At 34.5% G+C, this 23,731-nt stretch overlaps 1 protein-coding gene across 1 annotated transcript in view; it reads right to left on the reverse strand.

Moving 5' to 3' along the window:
* LOC119639810 overlaps positions 1-17,851 on the reverse strand; it is a 92,323-nt gene extending 74,472 nt beyond the window's left edge. Inside the window, exons 1-3 of the mRNA XM_038037485.1 lie at positions 17,358-17,851; positions 10,538-11,276; positions 9,550-10,381 (exon numbers count right to left, since the gene is read on the reverse strand). Coding sequence (XP_037893413.1) covers positions 9,550-10,381; positions 10,538-11,146 — 1,441 coding nt within the window. The 5' untranslated portion in view covers positions 11,147-11,276; positions 17,358-17,851. The remainder of the gene's footprint in view (positions 1-9,549; positions 10,382-10,537; positions 11,277-17,357) is intronic.
* Positions 17,852-23,731: the final 5,880 nt, after the last annotated feature.

The raw sequence follows: 23,731 nt of genomic DNA on the forward strand, positions 1-23,731 counted from the left end.
TACCATGTAAATCAAAATTCTCGTGGAATGTTTCCTGAATGCTCCATATTCTCGGCAGCGCAGAACCTGCCTGCGTGCGGAAACCAACTCAATCTCTTCACTAGAAAATAGAGAACTGAGGCCATACAAGTGAATATTAAGCGAAGTGATGCAGGATATTTAGTGGTGCGCCGTGGCCCAGCATGTTTTTACTTATTTTATATGAACTAACACTTTTTACGCCAGTTAACTTGACAAAGATGTACCTCATGATCTGTCTATCCGTCCTCTTAGGATTTCCCCATAAAACATTGTTGTAATTATGTCAAGTCGTACCTTCAGTCATATGTCACATTTTGGTTTTTAATAATACAAAGGAGCAAATATAATAGGTGTTCGCATGTATTTCGATCAGTAACATCTATTGGTGAAAATGATAAAATAATTCGAAATATCAACGTACACAACGATGATTTTAACGTCTCTTTAGTTTTCCATTCAGTGTTAATGACTTGTTTAGTGTATGCAGACGTTAATCAAGGAACGCTTTGAGGCGTCCCAAGCCCATAAAATCATGAGCTAGTGCAGAAGAGCCGTCCACATTGACACCGAATCCGAATATTAATGGCCATAACGTTTTGCTGGGCATATGTCATCCTCGTGCATGGCAACCCTCGCCACAGGTGGCAACAGTCGTCAAGTATACGCTATTGTAACTCAAACGGGAAGTCCTGCCACACCCAGCCCATTCACCATACGTAGGGCCTTCTGCTTACCACTTGTTCAGATCGATGCACCTTTGCTTGACGACCATGCAGTTTCGAAATGTTGAAGAAATAAATAGATCGATCGGCATGTTGCCAGAAAGGTGGGAAAAAGTTGCAGGAAATGATGGAAAATATTTTGGTTAATACATAGTGTACCGATTTTTCTCAATAAATGCCTTTTTCAAAATGGAAATATGATCAAAATACATGAAGGCCTACTCCCTTTTTCTGATCCACTTTTACTATTGCGATGCAAATCTTATGCTGTCCGAAGGAAAGAATTTTAATTTCCCATGTATTCTAACTTACATTCGAGCGGATTTTATTATTAATTGCGAACGTTTTAATAAAGCGATTAGAATCAGTTTTGGACTAAACATCAAAGTGATCTTAGTAAAGATCTGCGATGCGGGTTTTTCGAGGTTGCGTTAGTTGTTCCTGTATGACGAACGTGCTTGTGAACAAGCCGCGTCAATTTTTTAACCTGATATTCCGAGTCGATCAAAGAATGTTTCCTGCCAAAATTCACCTTCCTATGTGCATTTTTTACGGCTCACAGACTCATCAAGTGGACGAGAAAAATAAGTTTGTGATTTTCTTTTACGTGATAGTCTATTGTCATTTTCTTCTCTTTTCCCTGCGTCTTCGTGTAAATCTAAGGAAAGATGTACTTCTCGTTATGTGTGTTTTGTATATATGTTGTCTGTGTTCAAATGTATGTAGGGCTTAAAATCTTACTTATGGTTGATGTCTATTGAGATTTGTTGCAAGCAAGTTGCTGATATTTCAATTGTCTCTGCTGGTGCTCAAAGATGTTTGTAATGTGATAATAATCTTATTTTTTATTAAAGAAACATCTCTGCTTATGTATGCACATATATGTGTATGTATGCTTGCCTTGCCTTCTTTCTATACGATTTAATTAACAAAAAAAAAAAAAAAAAAAAAAAAAAAAAAAAAGATTTATATTGAAAAAACAATGTGAAGAATTTTTTTCTTTTTTAAATTTAAAGAATTTGTAATTTTTTCATACATTTATTGACAAAACTTAGGGCTAAAATGTTTTATACGCGTTAAGATGTACGATACGTATATATTATTACGTTATTGTAGCTAAATAACCTTCAAGCATGAAAATTGTTTTAGTGTTTTAAATAAATCACAAAATCATCAAAACAAATATCAAATTTGTTTTACACAAAAACAACAGCAACAATAGCAACTACAATAACAATAACAATAATAATAGCATTTACCACAAATGCATTTCAACTTAAAGTTTCAGTTTTTCACATGTTTGCATAGAATTTGTAATATCCATCTACCCGGCACATACACATCTACATACATACATGCATAGACACATATGGGTGTGTGAGAATGAATGATCCAACGAATGCATTCATCTGTTGTAAAGCAACGTGTTAACCCGTATATACCGTTTCTAAATGTCTGTCTGTTTGAGTTAACTGTTTCTTCTTTTTTTTTTTTTTTTTTTTTTGTTTTTGTAAAGAATTCTTTACATTTGTTTTCTTTTTTGGGATAAGGCTTCAATTTTTCTTTTTTTTTTGTTTTTGTTTTATTTTTATTTTTTTTATTTATTTTATTAGTTAAGCAAAAGTGCATAATGGCTCACATGACGCCTATACATCCTCACATGCATAAGCACAGAACTTTAGTAACCATGAAAAACAACACTGATGGCATGACGGCCTCGGCTCGCTAGGCTTTAACATTTTTATTGTCTAATCTTTTCTATCATTTTATTTGTTGGAATATTTTTTTTTTTTTATTTTTTTTCGAGTTCTTTACTGCCAAAAACTTCTGCACAAAGAATCATTTGCTATAATGTTAACAATTTTTAATTTCTTTTTGTTTTTTGTGCTTTTTTTCTTCAATCATTTTTTTTGTTTTTTTTTTTCACCCACCATCGGTAAATTAACTTTATCGTTCTCTATGGTCTATATGGTTCTTTTCTTTTTTTTTTCTTTTTTGCTAATTGAACTACACCATGCTAAGGTCCTAAGGCAAATATTCTCTGAAGCAGAGTAGGCTTATTATAGCCAGAGATCTTTTTAATAACAAACATAGATCCCTTCCTACTATTAGCTAATTAGCCCACATAGCCCTGTCCAAGACTGTCCATATTAATCCATTTCATCTCTTGACAGAGGTACCTCACACCACATCTCAAAATTCGAAAAATAAAATTTATTATCGTAGCGGTCAAAACATTCGACTTAAGTCGCTTACGAAAATTCGCTTCATTCTCTTCTTTTCTTCCTTATTTCATTAATAAAGTTTGTGTTGGTGTAGGACAAAAAAGTTGTGCCTTTGCCTTTTACCTTTCATTTCCGGTAAAAAGAAAAAATTTAAGAAATGAGTGCAATATACGAGTTATATCTGTGGATGTGTGTGTTTATGTTTGGTGGCAAATTCAGATCCTGGTGGTACTAGGTTATACTCACCGGCTAATTAAAAATCATTAAAAAGCTTAACTAAATTATAACAAAAGGGAACGCTTTGTTTATGAAATCAAAAAAAAAAAACGAGAAATCACATTTGCTTTGAACCGAATCCACGATGTTCGCATTAGGAGGGCGGAGGGCTGTCTAAGGAAATAGAAAAAACGAAGCTATTCATGCGGGATAGATTCAAAATTTTTAACTTTTTTTCTCTCTACGACCAGCCATTTACGTGATGTCTCCTACACGTGGAGCTACGGTGGTAATCAGGAAGAGTTATAGGGAGAGAAGGATGGAGAAAGGCAGTAGTGTTTCGTAAACGTTCCACTTGAAAATTGGAACACCACTTGTGGCGGGAAAGATCTATGCTGGTGTTTAGGTAATTCCAAAGCTGGACATAGTGCAATCGCGGTAGGGTGCTATGCTCTATGCAGGTAGCTCCAAAAAAAAAGTAAGTGCGAAGGCCGGAAAAGCCGCGTAGTCCTCTTAAAGGACTTAATTGACGGACAAATCTTTTTTATCTCTGTAGAATATTTACAATGCATGTACCTGCACATGAGCACAGCACAGACCACACTACTTCGATCAAATATAATAAAGTCAAATACTTTTACATTAACTTCATATTTTACCTTCACGAGCCTGATAAGTTTATTTTTGAAACCACCGCCAGAGCCTTTGCAAAATATAAGAGGATTCTCCAGCGCTCTCGTAAAGTAAATATATGCTCGATCAGCATGAAAATGTGAATCATTTGCGTCCGTCTGTCCGTCTATCCATTCCGGTCGCAAGAGTTAGGAGATCGGTTTCAAATTTGATAAGAACATTAGTAGTTCATGCAGATACGAAAAGGAATCACATTCTTCAAAGAACAAGCCCTACAGCACAAGGTAAACTGAGCACAAGCCTGCTCTTCAAAAACGAAAAACTATACCTTTTTGTCCATCGCTCATAAAGTATAAAAGGTGAAACGATAGAAACGTATTAATTATTACCTATACATTTTATAGGTAATCCTGTGGTAGCTATATAGAAATGGCAAAAGCCGGCCACACCAGTTTATAGCGCATTGGAAGTTCACGTTTTCTCTTCTTTTTTAAGATCAAGTTATTCCATATATCCTTATTATATACAAATTCCACGGAGCTTTTCGCCTTACCATACTATACCGTCTTTCGCGACGGCGCAACTGAACCATACTTCGCCACCACCGCGTACTTGCAGTGTACCATTGCACGCTTCGTTCGCTAAATTGTGCTCCTAATTTTTGGAATTTGACTCTGCCCTTACTAAGGTATTAAAACTAGTTTGTAAAGCCTACAAGGTTTCTTTTCCACCTCACGCCCACCAGTTATTGTATACATAGAACTAGTTTTTGACAAGATAACTAAGGCCACACCTAATATCGTTATCCGACGTCTTAATACTATTTTTGCTCACATTAATGAATTAGCGTCATCTTGGGCGTTTATCCGGTTAGTAGTTAAGCAGTGTATAAAACAGACAACAATCTTGCAAACAGAAGTTGCACCTTAAGCTGAATATGAACATGATTGAACTCTTAAATAAATAATTATAAATTAAATTGAAGTTCGATTATAAATTAAAATGAAATGCCGCCGTGATGCGCCAACCAAGCGACAGTGCAGTGTACAGAAAGCATTCACCGCGCAAGAGTTAAACGAAGAATCGCTTAAAGACTTTAACATTTAATAAGGTTTTGCTCCAACGCATCTCACTATCTTTATGGCTATTAAGTGAAAAGCTTTATTTTTATATCCTTTGCTGTAACATCTCTTCATCCTACGATGGATATTTCTTATACCACTTATGTGTACTAATGGTATGAAAGGTAGCACACATTCGAACACGATTCTGTTAAAACACTATTTAGGTTAGGTTTAGATTATGAGCAAGCAGAGCACCTTAAGCCTATCAAAGAAGTTTTGCCTCGTCGACGAAAGGGTGAGAGATTGAAGAAAGTATCTAACAGACTCAATCTTATTTGGGTTTCAGAAATTACTATAGAAACTACTGGAAAAGAATCCTAGCTTATATAATCATATATATAACGATATCAATGCCTTAAGATTTAACCTAGAGAGAGAGAGAGAGAGAGAGAGAGATTGTAGCTAACCATAGCTTAAGCCAAGTAAGCTGATAGCTATATAAGTCCAAAATGAAACTTGGCGTAGAGAAAAGGCGAGACCATATTGGTGACAGATAGAAAAACATGCTAAGCGACAGAAATAGAGGTGATGCATATAATTTAGGTCAGTTTGTAACACGTTAAGAACGGCTGAAAACAGGCAAAACGAAAACTTATATGCCACGTAGCCCACGTGCAAATGATGTATGCCAGGTGACAAGTAGCGGTCATGTTAATGGAAAACGAAATATGGAAGAAATGCGATGGTTTTGTCCAAGACGTGCTTCAATATAAAGCCACACGAAGATGACATTCGAACACCTAATCTCAGGCGAGGACGGGAGAGACAGGATGATATATTGAAGACCAAGAATCCATGAGGTTCCATCTCGAGGTAATGCGAAACCGGTTTCGGGATCGCTTTGACCCTAGTATAGGAACACTAGTTGGCACGGCGCGGTCGAAACAAACAAGAAAAAAAATGGAGAAAGAGAGAGAGCTGTCAATTATACTTTCGTTACGGAGCCAAAGACAAATAGCGAAAGGACAACATAACAAAAACTTCTTCTTGAACACACCATCGAAGAACAAGAGTACAAAAGATATGAGCGCCCCACCCAACAGTGCGCATCGAAGATTCAAAAATATAAAAATTATGATGATGAATGATCGATCATCTGGCACGCACCTATATAGCCAAGTATCTCACAATTTTCATATATTTTTTTATTGACTCCTTTTATCAAGTTTCATTTCGTATTCGTTTCGTATACCCTACACCACTTACTTGTGCAACGAGAGTATTTAAGTTTGTGCGGATGTATACAACACTCGGAAGGAGTAGAGATCTTTTATTATACCGATCAATTCATGACCACTTTCTGAATCGATTTAAGTTTGTCTGTCCGTCTTATTTTATTGTTTCGCAACTTTTGTCTTCCATCCGAAGTACATCCCGCTATTGGAAATGATTTAAATCAAACCATTTTTTCGAGCACTTCCTTTACGACGCCTTATTTTGAAAAATCTTTATATGAGTAACAGAAGGGTATTTAATGATGGGCTCTATGGACAATAAAGTGATGAAGTGATTTTACTTTTTTATAAAATGAATTCATTTTCTTGAAAGACACATCGTCTAATTAAAGGAAGGCGTAAATTAAATATGTATGTGTGTGTGTGTGTGTGTGTGTGTGTGTGTATTCAAAAAATTGTCTGCTTTCGCATCGGAAAATGAAGTAAGTGTGAAACTAAAACTTCCCTCTGGCGAATCCCGTTTTATATATGGGAAGAAATGGAAAGCTACTAAAAGAAAGATTATTAGAACTGCTTTAGATTCTTAACGCGTAACAAAGCAAGAGGTTGAGCAACCAATTCCTCACAAAATATTTACTAACTGGAGTCAACATGTGATGTGCGAAGTTATCAATATACCCTGAGGATTATAAGGAATATGAACGCAATTGCCTATGTGTACGTCTATTGTGTGTAAATGTGTGTGTGTGTGTGTGTGTGTGTGTGTATGTGTGAAGTTGGTTATCTATGTATTTTGCTATATCATATATAGGTATAACTGAATGTATTATTGAATGCACAACAAAACTTCTTAAAATGAACAACGATTTCCTTTATTTATTTATTTTTCTTTTCTTTTTTTGTTGTTCTTGTTTGCTGTAGTGCTTAGCCAGACGAAATCAAGAACCAGTTTATTTTGCTCTTTCGTTAAATTCAGATAATGAAATAATCAATTTGCTACCGTAACATGTAATTAGTATGGAAGATAGCCAGAGGTCGTTAATAAAATTTGAAATAATTTGTAATTTTTATAAAATTTATCATAATTCATAGAAAGAAGACGTTATTGTTATTATAAAAATTTTTGGACGAGAACACAATATGTTTTCTAATTCCTTTCCCTTAAATTGGGTGGCAGCCAATTACAGTTACAGTAGACCAACTGAGGCCAATAATAAGTCCACTGTAAAGACAGTCTTTCATCTAATTATGTGGACGAAATTAAAAAAACAAAAAAAATCTTCAAAATTTTAAAAAGAATCGCAAAATGTAGCCAGTATTCTGGAAAAGAATCTTTTTAGTTCTAAATTATTGCGAGCTATTTTCATATCTACCATCACAAGTCGAAATATAATCGGAATTTAACGTTCGGTTTGTAAAACTTGGGCATTTCTTGGCATTTATCCCCTCCCTCCATAACTATACTCTTCGTATGCTCTTTATGCTCTTACACAGTTCACAGGCACAGATCGAGTTGAGACTGCTTGTCTCCTCGAATATTACTGGTCTTCACCACATTTGCTCACTGTGCCGCATTATACCTTCAATTGAAAGTGACAAAGTAATCTAGATTCTAGCGGTCCGATCAGAACCAAGGTACCACATAGATGTGCCAAACGACAGATGGGCAGGCGAGCTCATACCGACTCAACATCACTTTTTATGATATAAAAAAAGTTGGGTCTATCTAAGAACATTGCGGCTGCTATTCGCACATCGAGTGGTGTATGGACCAGGAATGACAATTTGACCTAGATCTAGTACAGCTAACGGCGATGTCAGGAGCTTAAGAGAATAATATGCTTTTAGAAAGCACAAAACAATGCGGAACCAGTAAAATGTCTCATCCTTAGGTAAAATGTTTCAATGAATCGAAATTGAAAGCGTATATAAAAATGTCCTATTGAGTTGAATATGGGAGGAATAGTTGCGATTTTCTTCAGTATGTTGGGCCATCTCAACGAACACATAGAAGAGTTGCACTTTAATTGCAATGACTTCCTTCAAAAATGAATAAATGAAGAGAGGCTATCAGGTGGCCACGGATAGCGATACAGTGCTTCGCCAACTGGGAACATGTATCGTAAGTTTCAAGTAACACTTCAACCTCACCTACACTAAACATTCCAACGACAGGGACTCCGCCTAATTTTCAATTCCAAGTACACCTACTGCTGGAAGACCAATTTAATTTTCCCTTCTCTAAATCTATTTCGACGTCTTCAAAGTATAAACTCAAATAATATTCCCTGCAAGACAAGGCTCGGCCGAAGGAATTCATAGGGCGCAATAGCCGAAGAAAACTGTTATCGTCACTTTGATTTTAGAGTGACTTTGGCGCGATTTTTTCGCTCTTGGCTCATCTTTTACACGAATCGTATGCGCAGATGAAGGTGAAAATGGTCACTGCACTACCGTAGTACCGTATGGGACACTTAGAGGATACTTGAAAGAACAGATGCAAGTTGCTCTTCAATACCGAGCACAAAACCGTTTTTAATGAAATCTTTTCCATTAAAAAAAAAAACCTTTTTTGAAATTTTGCAATAAATATTTTTCCACAAAATTGTTTACTAAAAATCTGGATATTTTTCAAATTTTTTAAAATGAAGAGAAAAAACGTGTGTACGTCTGTTGATTAATTCGACGCACTGTACTTTAATGCTTTCACGCTACTCTTCACGAAATCAAACCAAAACTAATATGTAACGAGAGATGGGAGCAACTTTTTTTCTTGTTCAGTATCGTTCGTTCGCTTCAATAATATCAATGCTTTTGTAGAACAAGTTATGTCTGTCTGTCGGTATTGTAAATGTGTACGTTTTGATCGAATGAGTGCGCTAATAACCATTGAGAAATCAAGCTAATGAGCTTGTTTTGGCCTTTCCAGTGAGACGTACAAATTGTTTAGGTGGCAAAAACCGAAGTGAAAATAAAAATAAAAACAATCAAAAGAAAAAAAAAAAAATCTAACAAACGAAATCACTTTTTTTTGAAAAACATACACACGAAGAACAAAAGAACAAAAACAAATAGATAAATTGATTAGCACACACACAAAAAACAATTTTTTGTTCATCTTTAAGTGCCCGAGAACGCGCGTAAACTTTTTATGAGCAATGCACTTTCCTACAAACGGAGTTTCACTTAAAAGATAATTCCTTGGCTTTTTCTCATCGGTTGTAGTTTAAATCAAAAAATATGAAGATTTTCTGATGAGATTTTTTGATATCTACTCGAGATAATAATACATATAGAATACATATATATACATATATATACATATATATATATATATATATATATATATAGAATGTACGCTCAAGCAAGCGTGCAGTCAAAATAAAGAGAATAAATAAATAAAAACAAAATTTTTTTTTTTTTAAAAACTTACCTTTCCCAAGAGACACATTACTCTGCTGGCTAGTATTTGGGGTTGTAATTAAAGAATGTTCATGTTTCAACTGGACATCGGCCAGTATCAAATGCATCTTTGTTGTTTTTGCTGTCGCTGTTGTTGCTACTGCATCCTTATTGCCGCCGAGAGTTGCACGTGAAGAATTATGACTTTTATGATTATTATTACCGTTACCGGGCGTATTTTTGTTATTGGCATTTAACAAGCGTAAATTTTTTGTTCCTGTCGTTGTTGTCGTGGTATGGCCGCCAGCAGCACCATTTGTAGTTTTTCCATTATTAGGAGAGGAGCAAGTCTCCATAGATATATGACGTTGCCCGGTTGTAGCTACTAAAATATTACCCAATTTTGTAGTAGTAGTTGCTAGAGAAGGAGTAAGTGGAGTTAGAGCTGAGACAACAGAGGTCTGTTGCCCTTTCGAGGTTCTTGTAAAACTTATGGCACTTGTTGGTGTATTTGTGCTGACACTGGCTGTCGTCGGGTTACTTTGTTGTTGCTGTTGTTGTTGTTGTTGTTGTTGTTGCTGCTGCTGCTGCTGATGTATAGATGAAGACAAGCTTTGCGGTTTGTGAGTGCCCAAGGCAATGGAAGCAGTTAAAGATGTCGTTGAATTTGTTAAGGGCGAGGCAGAATTAGAATCGGAAGCCGCATTATTACGTATAACTAGAATTGATTGTGATTTCTCTAAGCGTTTTAAAGTTTGCAAGACGAAAGGACCTGTACCGTCACCATTTAATAATGATTGAGCGACTGCGGTTGCCGAACCATTTCCTAAACGATTGCTGTCAGTACTTAAACTGCGTGATGACTATGAGAAAAAGAAATGAAAGAGAAAGAAAACCAAAACAATTTTTTTCTTTTTCTTTAAAGTTTTACATAACATTAATAATTTACTAAAAGCATTTTTTATTTTTTTCTTTTTGTTTTTATTGTTTTTTCTTGCTTCCCTTGACGATTTGCTTACATTTTTAAAAAGAAATGGCCTTTCAGTGCTTGTCGTGATTGTAGAGTTAGATTTCTTTAGCTGCCCGGATTGCAGCAACACAGTTTCTAGTTGACTGACATTAATGGGTGTTTGTAATAGTATGGTGTTCGTTTCTTTGGGGGTGATAGTGATACCACCGCCGCCAACGCCGCTACCCCCATCTGTGGCGATAACATTGCTACTCGTTGTCACCAAAGAAATGCTTGATTTGCGTGCAACAGTTGTGGTCGTTGGCAATTGGGTTATTGTGGCCACGGTGGCTTTTTCATTTTGCTGTTGTTGATGTTGATGTTGCTGTTGCTGTTGCTGTTGTTGTTGCTGCTGCTGCTGCTGCTGATGATGATGATGTTCGCTGAGAAAACTGAGTATATCCTGCTTATTTTGTATAACAATTTGTCCATTCTCGTTGCGTGAGCCACGCAAAACAATGATATTATTGCCTATATGCTGTTGCTGTAATTGTTGATGTAAATGTTGTTGCTGTTGTTGTTGTGAAATGGGCTGGTGTTGTAATTGTATTTGTATAGTTTGTTGCTGTTGAGTGTTTGGATTAGTTTGTTGCTGTTGTTGTTTCTTTTGTTGCTGCATGAATACTCAAGTTTTTGCCAGTGATCGATTAACTTGAGATCACACCATGTGATGACAATTCCTGTTATTGCTAATAGTTTTCACTTTGTTCTTATCATTCATTTATAAAACTTTTGCATTCAAACGAAATCTGAAAAATGATAAAAGCAAACACACATTAAGCTTTTACTATTTATTTGTTTATTGGGCTTTTAAATCATCAAACTATGAAAGAGAAAAAAAAACTTTTTTGAAATTATTCATAATTTATTATGCAAAGAAGACAGCCACGCGTACATGCAAAAGAGTAGACGGTTACATGCTCGAAACTTAATAAATGTCTTTTTGCCTGCCCCTATTTGCCTATCTATTTATTTGTCTGTCTGTTTATCTGTCTGTCCTATAATATGTCAAACTTGTCGTCTTATTTTGTGACTTAAACTTGTCGCCCCTTGTCAACCGAATACTTTTATTCAATTGATATTATTATTGTTATAGTCGCCATCTCCCACGATATGCTTGTTTTATCGCTTAATATGTAACAACTAAAAATATGCTAAAGAAAGCAAATACATACAATGCAAGACAGTACAGTCAGACAACAGTCAGCTGCTCAGTAAAAAACAACCGAATGACGCGATTGTGTTTGAGTATGTTTAGTAAAGTCAAAATTAGCTCCTCTTTGCTAGCAGAAGTTCGGAATAAGAGATTTATACAAAGACATTGGCACACATAAATATCTATATATATATGTATATATACAAAGATTTGCAACCGATGAGCATACATATACTTATGTATGTAAATATATATATACTTATATATACCTGCACATATGCTCGTGCAATCCTAACCGCCCCCATACACTTGACCGTTAAAATCACCAAAACTGGCCATTATGGAGTTATAATTGCTTTGCCAGGATAGGAAAAATTGCTCGAAATAGTTATCAATGACGTATAACTTCAAAGATATAAAACAAATATTTTTATGTCTTCCCCAATTACAGCCATCGTAATCCCCACGTTTGTATGATGTCCCCACGGAATCCCCGATATTTCAAAAATATCAACTAAATTGAGTTTAAGAATTTTTCGAAATATATAAAATACATCATACATACATACAAGCAATAATCTTTTGATTTCATTCGTGGTATATGTCTAGTTTGCTATGCTTAAATTGTCGGTATGCGAACTATTGATGGAACTAAGTGAACATTCCTTAATTTAAGAACCAGTTGGTTGGCCTTGCAATTGTCTCCGTAAGTTTTTCTTTATGTTGTTGGTCAAATAAATAACCAGAGACAAACGTGTACACACACGCGCCGACACACACACACACACACACACGCACACACACACACATACATACATACATACAATTGCAAAATCTTTAAACCAAAAGAGAGAGATAAACTTTGTAAAGCGTACACTAGCCGGAAATTTATTGCTTCATATTGTCATGTACTTAGAAAACATCCCCATACTATTGTTTAGTGTTTGTGTCTTTTTTTCTTTTTTTTTTTTGCGTTGCATTACATTGTTAAGACTTACGTATGGAGTATTTTATTCCCTTCTGTTTTGTGCCTGGCTATGTTAACCAGCTTGTTTACAGCTAGTAATTCATAAGTGAAGGGTTATAACAAAAACCTATTCAAGCGTATTTGTATACTTTCGGGTAACCCTGCAATATTTGCTTTTAATATATTGAAAGTCGCAAAGAAACACCTCCGTCGTTCTGACCTATAAAAACTAACTAAAAAATTTATATCCGCCTGAAGGCGAAACTTCGATACTCCCAGCAACAATCTTACTCCGACATAGAATGCAAATAGCAAGACATTTTGCTAATTAATGCCATTTGCCATTTGCCATTTAGCCTATCGGACGACAATCAATGCAATTCTAATCTAATACATGAAAATTGTTAAGTATTCCACTACTTTCAGACATGTCCATGGCCATGTCATTCCGCCAAGATATCCATATAGAAGCTTAGTATAAATTTGTATGAACTTTTCGTTTAGTGTTTACATCTTATCCTAATATATAAAAATTGTAAAATATTATACTACTTCCTGTTGATACGCAAATCGACCTAATGGACCAATAAATTTATATAAGGCTTAAATAATAATTCGTCGGAACTCCTTTGAATCAACAATGTCTTCCTCCGATATACATACGAAAAGTGTAAAGACGCTTCAATTAACCAATCGCGCTATTGAATGTTTTTTTAATATCTTTTTGTGAATTGCGCCAAATTTCGATCACCGAGTGATCACTAAACTAAAAGCGTGTATAGCAAAAATCAATTTACCTTTCGCGTTTTTTCCTTTTCATAGACACGCGACGAGTAAACAGACGCACATGATTTACATTCTTTCTCCCGACTCAGGAATATGTTTGCTTTATAATATTTCCGAATTGTAAGAAACTGTTTATAGCGGCAGTGGATACCCTACGCCATCGCCTCGAGTTGTTATATGAGCAATGCTCGAAAAAGTGCATCGACAAAGCGTTACACGGGAAATGATCGAATAAATGGAAACATTTTCAATGGCAAAACATGTAGGTGTACCCCTAAGTTGTTGGGCATATTAAAAAAAAAAAAAAAACACTGTGAAATACCCTACACCACCCTACAATTGTTGGTATACGAACGAGGCTTTAAGATAAGGCATTTTGCGAGCAATAATCGAAAAGCCGAATCGGACCGAACCATTTTCAATAGCTTTCCTCTTTGGGCTGAAGCAGGTCAGTGTACAGAATTCTACCAGAATATCTTAAAATTTCCGATCCATAGATTGAATACAAAAATGTATGGATATAGATCCGATAATAGACGGACGGACAGGCCAAAAGACGACTTCAAAATCTTCTTCTGAGGCGATTAGTATAACAAAAGATAGATTTATCTCAAATTCTTCAAGGTGTTGCACACATTCGCCCAAATGTGAAAGCACTGCTGTAGCACAAGCGCTTAAGAGCTTTTTTTCGAACATTTTAATGACTTTGGTGAGTAAGAAATTGTAAATCTCACGTAGTTTATGCATGAGGAGATAAAACTTGCTAATGGGCTGATCATATCCATTTTCAATATGAAAATCATTTTTTGGGAGCTGAAGTAATCGAGCGATGCGTAATGCTTGTGCGAACATGGCTACATTAATTCAGCATCTGATTTTGCGGACGCCATTTTACATCTGTATATATATTTCTTTCGCGTACTCGAGCACGTTCATCTTTAGATGTAACCTAAAGGTGTAGATTAACACTAGAACTACCGCGTGTGCCAATATGACTTCTTTGAATTTTTGAGCTTCAAAAAAAGGGTAATACAGCACGTAAGGGTCCAAACTCTTTTGACGATTTTTATTTATATGAAAAGACATTTAAATGCAGTCATCAAATCAGTTTGCCTATACGTGGTCTACCTTTCGGGATACCGATCATATAGACGTTTCTATCGGTGCGAGTCACTTTGCCCCATAACTTCGCTACTGTCACGGATATGGAGGGACGAACCCGAAATGTGGATTGGTTATAACCACTGTGTTCTTAATCGACCAAGGAATATTGTGTGCAATCTATCTTCATTTTTGGGATTTTAGTGATGTTAACAAAATTCTGGACCAAAATGACCCAAAACGGTCAAGAAATAATTATGTACAACACGTTCGTAGTTCTAGTGTTAAGAGTAAGTGTGATGTGCTAATTTCAACTCCTGCTATAACAATTCCAGCACTCGTTAATGAAAATGCAAGCAATGAGAATCGTTTCAATGTCTTGTGCATTTTTTGTAAAATCTCTCATGTTTTCTTCAGAACGTTACAAGTAAAACAGTAAACTTAACATAACTCCTCCAATCGTTCGACAACGAGTGTAATAAAAAAAGGACCAGGAGAACATGGTTACATGAACTTATAAACACATTTCAAGTGGCTTCGTCAGTTTTATTTGTGACAAAACAACAACAACGATGACAACAGAAGTAAATAAAAATATTGCAAACATACATTCATCTATCCACTTAATGTCTCATGAATGACCGTTGGATATATATATACATATATATATTTATATGTGTGTGTATGCGAGTGTGTATATTATTTGTATATTTGCGTTAAAAATTAACAGGAAAAAGCAAAACGAAATGATATAAAATCACACACACACACACTCACACAACACACTCTTATATGAATGTACGTAAGTACGGAAGTAAGAGTAAAAGTCCAATAGTTATATAAAAGTGAAAAAGCAACTACAACGACGATAATAATAACGACAACAGGACAGGACGACAAGGCTAACAAATAAACGAGCGCATAATAACAGAAAATGAATGAGCAACGACTACTGACTGGGTTAGATACACATGTGTAGATAAACGGGCCTATCTTTAAATCAAGCGAAAAAGACATATTTATTGCGCTTTGCATACTTCTAAGGCGGCGGCAGGCATAAAACGCAATAAAAGTGTGCGCCCTTATATGTGTGAGTTATGAGCCATATAAAAACTGTGCTGTGCTGTGCTGTGCTGTGCTGTGCTGCACTGTCCTGTCCATTTGTCCATTTGTCTCCTCTACAGATAACTATACACACTCGTAGCTAAGAGTTAGAAAAGAATCGTTGAGTATGGGTAACGGAGAGGGAGAGAGAGAGGGCGAGAGAGAGAGAGAAAGCGAATACATTTTAACACTTTTGCCATTTGTTTGACATATGCACATATATATGTGTGTATGTATTTTCTCTGTGTATAACATTTCTAAGCTTATTTAATACCCTTTGTAAAAATTTGAATACATATTTGGTTTGTTCTTCCATGCAAATCTAACAAAGTGCGAATAGCGTACATAGCGCACTGTGTGCGGGTCCTCATAATTAGGCGAACGCACACTAGCAGACACATCGATGGCAAGCAAGAACAAGTACAAATTCTTTTTTTAAATACACACAATATAAAGTATACGTATGTATATGTATTTGCGTGCACTTGTTTTGCTTTATATCTTTTGTTCTAAAATGTACACAAAGCTTGCATAGGATACTCGAAAAAGGAGTTCTTTTGATGGTCATTCATGCATTTACATATATATACATATATACATATGTGTATATGTTTCAATGTTTATTCATATTTATTGTCATAATGTATTTTCAGTTTTATTGTGATGTGAATAATGTGTGTGAACGAACAATAGAGCAACAGAAATCATACACACATTAACACATTATTACTCCTTGCATTCTATAGATATTATGGATATATTAGACGAAATAACAAGAAAGTAAATATGCGTAAATACATACGTACGTGCGCTGTTATAAAAAAAATCTTGCAAAAAATTTAACATTTTTTCTAAAAACTTATGATCACTACGACATCGACGCAATGGGTCCCAAAAAATAAAAACAAAAAAAAATTGAGGTGATATGAGTTTTCTTCAATTTACGTCCATCTAAAGCAACTATAAAAGGGCTAAAAGGTAATATGGAGCCAAAATTGAATTCATATGATATTTTAGATTCACAAAGAGCGTGAGCGAAAGAGAGGGTGTTTCGATCTAAAATATGCCAATCTCTAGGATCTTAAAAAAAAAGAAGATAAACCGTTTCCGACTGAACCGCTTTTAAAGAACGGCATTAGCGATTAGAAAATAATTAATTAATTAATAAAACCATGGATATTGAGGCTAATCTACATTAAAGCAAAAACTTTGACGCTGTTTCCATTTAGCCACGTCCTTCGCTAAAGGCCCCGTCTTTGAATGTGAATGACTATACATATAAGTATTGCTTTTGAGATTGTTTGCTGATGCACTCAACGTCATTTTTATCGATGTCATTTCTTGAACCGTTATATTTTTCGTGGACTTAAATGAAAATGTCCTCACTAACCTTACCTTAGAATGGCTACAAAAAACGAAGAAAATCAAGAAATCATTCCATAACAATTTTATACGTAACTGACGAATTGATACACCGTGCATAAATCCTTCTTACCCTTATAAGTTACTTCTTCTGTCTAAAGGTTTTAAGTAACTGACTAACCCTCCCAACTTACACTCAATTGTTGTTATATATGCTGATTGGGATATTTGCACATTTTTAAATTCTAACATATGTTTTTAGTCAAATGTTTCGTGGAAATTTAGTTTGCTTTGATATATGTAGTTTCTGCGGTAAGATTCACGTTTGTAAGAATTTTTCTTAATATATCTGACCTTAAGAAATTTTGACAATTAATCATAACATCTTCCAACACTGAAAATGCATCTAGGGATGAAAACCCTTACTTTACGATATGTTGCGTTGCGTAGAGATCACAGTTGGTATAAAATTTAATCAAAGTCGCTACTGAGTGACTTTGGAGTATTTGCAGTCGCTTTATATTTTCTTCGAAAGCGAGAAACATGCATTTTCATGAATTGTTTTTTTTTCTTTTTTTTTTTTTGCTTTTTGATTTAATTACATTCGAATTTTTTAAATGTAAGCATTGTATACGGAGAATAACAAAATAGAAAGCACATTAAGCTTAGTTCGCTTAAATTTACATGTCGAGTCAAAACAGAAAAATGTAAACAAAATACAATTTTCACACGCATTCACATGTATGTCTATACGTACACTTGCACACTTCTGCTAGCACCAGCTGCACCTTTTTTTTTTTGTCTTTTCTTCGAGGTACTACAGTAGTTCATAGATTTTCAATAAAAAACAAGTTGAGAAAAACACGTGAATGTTAGTTTAAAATAAACACTTTTCCATTATGCATTGCAAAGGAAATTTTCGAACACTCTTTTAAAGGAATTTCAAAAAAATATAATTTTATTGAAGGAAAAATGATTTGAAATCAAATTAACAACAGTACTTGAGCGTATTTTGGAAATTATTGAATTTTCATTAAACACCCAACAGCTGAAAACTCCGGCGTTGCCAGATAGATAATTTCATTTAAAGTCAACATGTTAATAAGACTGTGGGATTGCTATAAATAGTTTAAAAAATATTGAGCTACCAAGAGATTTAAATTACACATATATATTCATACGGATTTATATTTATATCACCGTTAAGATTACTATAGATCGCAGATCTGTAGATCGTCATTACACCTATTAAAATTTTGTAAAAAAATTTAATACATCTTAAAGTAATACAACATCCTTAGATTAGTTTTAGATGTCTTTCTGCCGGAATCTAGCCTGTATAATGTGATTTAAGGGGTTTCCTCTATACTATTTTGAGGTCGTATGAACTTCTTTCGGTGTAAAAATAACAAATCAATAGCATTCAAATCTCAATAAAATTTATTTTTATAAAAGAAAATTTTGATAATTAGATATAATTAACAATTTAAAACCAAAGGAAATAAATAAGCCACTTTGTTTCATTCATAAGTTATTTCAACACTTTACCCACTTTGGAACTTTTATTAAATTTTAGTAATTTCTTTACTTTTTTTTTTTTCACTTTAATATGAAGTTGTAGATTACCCTCTTAGATCAAATTTTACAATACAAAGCCAGCAATACTCTAGTAGTGCCAAATATTCTTTGTGCTTTGCAAAATAATTTTCGAAATGCAACAATAGAATAGAACAAGATTGAAAACTACAACCCTCCATAAGGATTGTTGTATTTGCTGATATAAAGTTTGCACTGCACTGAACAGATTTTTTTAGCTGAAAAACAAACAGAAGAAGAATAAAACATAATATAATGGGAGTATATACTGGTTTGAAAAATACGAAGCATTCGCTCAACGTACTTTCAAATAAAAAGAGTTTAATAGAAATTCACTTCTTATGCTTCTATCCATTCCAGTTAAAAAATTCTCGTGCTTCTGCCGCCAACAGTAAAATCACCAACTATACTTTGATGTCAATCTAGACCGAACAACCCAATAGTGGCTTGCTTCAAAGGCTCTCCCCACCATGTAAAATTAATAAATAAATAATTTGATATTTGTTAAAATTTCAAATTTTCGTTTTATTTGGTTTTATTATATACAATAAAGAAAATTTATTTAACCATTGAATGTGATATGCTACATATGTTTTTAGTAAAAAATTCCATACAGCAGGATGAAACACGTGCCTTAGAACCATAAAGAATATAAAAATGTTACGGGGAGAATTCTTCTGAGCTTTTGTTTACTTTTATTAAAAATTGTATGGATTTTGGTAAGTTTTAGACACATATCCATGTATTGGGCCTCCCAACTGGGTCGACTCCTTTTCAATATATTAAGGGAGATAATGAGATATTTTTAATAATGTATTATTAATTAATAGTAGCCAAACATTTTTAATAAAGTTAAGAAGTTATTTATATATAGATGCTTTATTTTACTTGTTACTTTCTCATTTTACAGGGCGTCGCCAGTTTCATATAACGATGATAAAGATATTTTATTGACCATTTTTTCTTATTTATTAAAAACAATTCTGTGCTGAACATATGGTACTTTTTATAAACCCTGTGGACGATAAAATTAGTTAATTCAAATTAATTTTTGAGGTGCACATAGTGAAAAAAAGAAAAAAATTCCAAATAAAAAAAGCGATATCTTATTTGAGTATTCAAATTTTACAAAAGTTTTGTTTTTGAATTCAAGAAATTCAACAAATTAAAAGTGAGTATGAAATTAATAATGGTTTCCATTATTTTGTCAGTTAGGAGGTCTTAAATTTTTTTTTTAATTAACAACTGGGAGGTACTTTGAACAGTAAGTTACGGTTATGAAGAAAAAAATAAGGAAAAAAATTATCGACACATTAAAAACCAAAACAAATTAAATTTTAGTTACGATAAATTCAAATAAAAATTATTAAAATGATAATAAAGACGAGAAGAACAAGAGTAATAAGTAAAAATTTTGAATAAAATATTTTTATTTCAATTTTCATTTTTAAGAAATTGCTATTTATTTGCTATTTTTAACTTTAACTGATGTGGTTTTATTATCGTTTTTGCTCGAAGAAAGTTGAAAACGTTCATGGATTCTTTTGCGCTTTTTAACTTCTCTTGGCGACTTCTCATATAGCTTGGATTTCGAATTCTTTTTTCCGCTATGAAATTTTTCTGCACCTATGACTTTAAAACGTTCATCTTCCATCAGTTTCGACTATTCTTTTCTTCCCGAACACTCCAGACGTTTTTTACGCTGACGCCTTAATTCACATATTTTATCTTTTTGTTGCTTTTTATGCCTTAAAAGGATACGTTTCAAAATGTTAAACTTTCTTTGCCCTTCACTTAATAACTCACAATTTCCATTTCATCGGGATCTTTGCCTTCTACAATCCATTGTTTGCGTGTATAGTTTTGGGCGCGTTCGTTGAAATCGTTGTTGTCCAACGGTAGCTCCGATTCTCGACAGGCACTTATATCTTTTATAGATTTAAATTCTATTCGCTTACGGTCTATTGGATGTTCGGTTAACTTTGTGTTAATAGCATTTTCAATTTGTCCCAACAGCCCCAGATCACGTGGAAAACGTGCTATACCTTTACGCCCATAGATAAGGTATATCTAAGCCTCTCGCAGCCGCATCCTCAGCTAATAAGGCGCGTACATGTTTGCATTTATATCGATTTAAAGCTGCCACTCGCTGCTTTTGGCGCATAAAACCACGCAAGTAAACATTTTCATGGACAACAATTGACACTACTTAGCGAGACAACATAAGATCTCAATCTTAACAAGTAGTGGCGAGAATTATATTCGGCTATGGTCGAGATTTCTATATTCATCCGAATCTCGCATACACACCACTATGCTTTTCGCATTCTACTCTCCAAGTTTTTTTTATTTGATACCCATAGCGCTAAGAGGAAAAATTAAGAAAAACGTGGTCGCGGTATCCACCATATTCATTTTAAAACCAACCCATTTTTAGACAGATAGTATATCTTTATTTCAGGAGTGTACAAAAAAGATCTTCTTTGCTTTATGATAAATCAGCACTAAACCTCAAAAAACTGAAAAAAATTAAATTTAACTAGTTGTAACTTTGTGTGGACACGGCCGATTAATCCCATTTTTGGGCCTGAAGGGTAGCGTGTTTTGTAACATGAATGTGGAAAATTGCAGCCTTGACACCTTAATAATAGCCGAGTAACGAGCAAAAATCCAAAAATTGGCCCTCTTGCAATACTAACCTGCGTGCAGAAATTTCCAATGTTTCTATCAAATTTGAAGTCGATATCTTCATTTTTACGGTCAGGAGAATGTTTACAACAGACATTACACAGGTGGACAGATGGACAGATGGACAGACACGGACATGACCCCACTGACAGACGGACATGTTTAAATCGATTTAGAATTTGATGTTGATCAAGAATATATATACTTTGTGGGATCTTCGAAGCTTCCTTTGTAGGGTCATCCACAGAATATGCGCGAAAAATTTTGTCTTATAAATAACGAGGAGAGTCCTACTTTTTTTTTACTTTTCAGCAAAAAGATTTTCTCAGTTTTTCTTGTATTGTGAGGATATCTTCCCTTCAAAAACTTCCAATCATTTGCCAAACTTAAACACAATATAATTTTGGTGATCGTTAGATTGTTTAGTAGAGGCATTGCAAGGGTCCATGCTTAGGTTGATAGCGAAGTTGGTACTGATCAACAACTTTATAGGATCTCTAAATGTTCCTTATGGGGTATTACAGGACCGCTTGATAAAGAGAATATAACCCCACCTTTAAACTGGTTTAAGTCGTCGCGGTTGTCTGTCCTTCCTATATTACCATCGCAAGATATTGAGAAAAAGTTAATAAGATAAACGTTTAAATAGATTTAAAAAATATAACATTACACTGGCCTACATGTTTAATCACAGTAGTATTTAGGGTTAGTCGTTTTTGTTATTGATCTGTTTTCTGAATAGTAAAGATCGGTTTAATTGGCTGAAATCTTATATAGATATAGATATATAACATGCACATATATATAATACAAAATATGTGTACACATATATATACGGATATTAGTTAGGTTTGGGAGATTGGTTTCTCTCATGGAAAGTTGTTCCGGCTTTCGTAATCATGTAGCGGAAAGTATCCGTTTAGAGATGGAGGGCTTCTTTGGATTTCAGGAGGGGGCGTGTTAAATAGGGCTAGTACTGACGGGGCTGGTGCGCCGAGTAGCCCTATGATGATAACGAGTAGCCCTATCATGCTAACGAGCAGCCCTATCATTTCCTAAGGTAAATATATAATATATATATTAAGATATATAATTCAAAATCTAACACGTATTCATTTGTTTTTTTTCCATTTTAAAATTAAAACACAAGTCTTAAAAATTAGGTCCAGGTCTCCGGTCACCGCCGTTTATCTCTATTTTATCTTTATTTCTATATAATTTTAGATAAAAGGACTAGTATAAGCCGTTGATTGTCGCCCGCAATTAAATGCCGCCCATTAGAGCCTCATTGCTTCCTCGTCCTAAGGTGTTATTCTATTTCAGAAAGAAAACCTTTTCAATATTACAGATATCAGAATACCAGTAGTGAATTTAAGTTCACCTTTATTACCTATTATTCGTTATCAGTTGGCGTACAAACAAAAAAAACTGTCTTTATCACACTGACAAAACACTAAAAAGTCTCTGAATCGTTTTGAGTTTCACATAACACCGGGACTAAAAGATCGCTCAAGATTGCGAATAAGGTTATATGAGAGCGGAACTGTGTCCCTATAGTGTAGAGAAAAATTTGAACACAAAAGAGAAGATGTCTTAGACAACTTTATGACGCATTTACGCTAAGGAAAAAATCAAACGAGAGGTACCTACACTTATACGCGGAGCTACTTTTAGGCTTTGTATGGTTACCGAAGAGAAATATTTCGACATAGGAACGAACAATTACGCAAACAGGCCTGTTATTCGTAGGTGAGCAAAACGCTTCCTTACAACTTTAAAATTCAGATTAAAGAGATCATACCTTCAAGTAGCGCCTGCCCTCATCATAGTTTAAAAACATTAATATGCATTTTTTCACATTCAGTTAATTCGATTTTATTATTTTTCTCTTAAGAGGGCAGACACTGCAAGCTACGAAAGCGTAAATGTAAAATTTAAAATTCATAGGAAAACCAATTGATTATTAAAACGTATAGAAAAAAGAATATTTAGAATAAGTTTTTATTTTAATTATCTGCAAGATGGGAAAATCTCCAACTTTTCCCAGAGACACTTTAATTTGACTATGACAGGAGGAGGGCTTGGGACATTTAAGACTTTAATTAATTTTTATTACATCACATTAATGAACTCAAGTCCTTTTGGATTGATGCCCGTCGATAAAGAAGATTATTAGGCAAAAGATAGTCAGATATCCTCGTGACGATAGTCATTTTAATTATATAGAAATATTGGCCGTCCTACACAGCATTGTTATTGGAAACAAAAGCAAGAGTAAAGTTTGAAAATTAGTGCATCCAAAAGCAAAGCTCTCTGTTTATGCATAGCCGCTGCCAAGAAAAAGGCCTATGTAAATAATACGCCCCTCCGAAGTGGCACGGATCGCATCCCTGCAGTCGGTATCGGGGCATTTACCCGCAATCATGGTTGACTACATGGAAAAA

The sequence above is a fragment of the Glossina fuscipes genome, unplaced genomic scaffold, assembly GCF_014805625.2.
Source record: "Glossina fuscipes isolate IAEA_lab_2018 unplaced genomic scaffold, Yale_Gfus_2 113, whole genome shotgun sequence".
Lineage (NCBI taxonomy): Eukaryota > Metazoa > Arthropoda > Insecta > Diptera > Glossinidae > Glossina > Glossina fuscipes.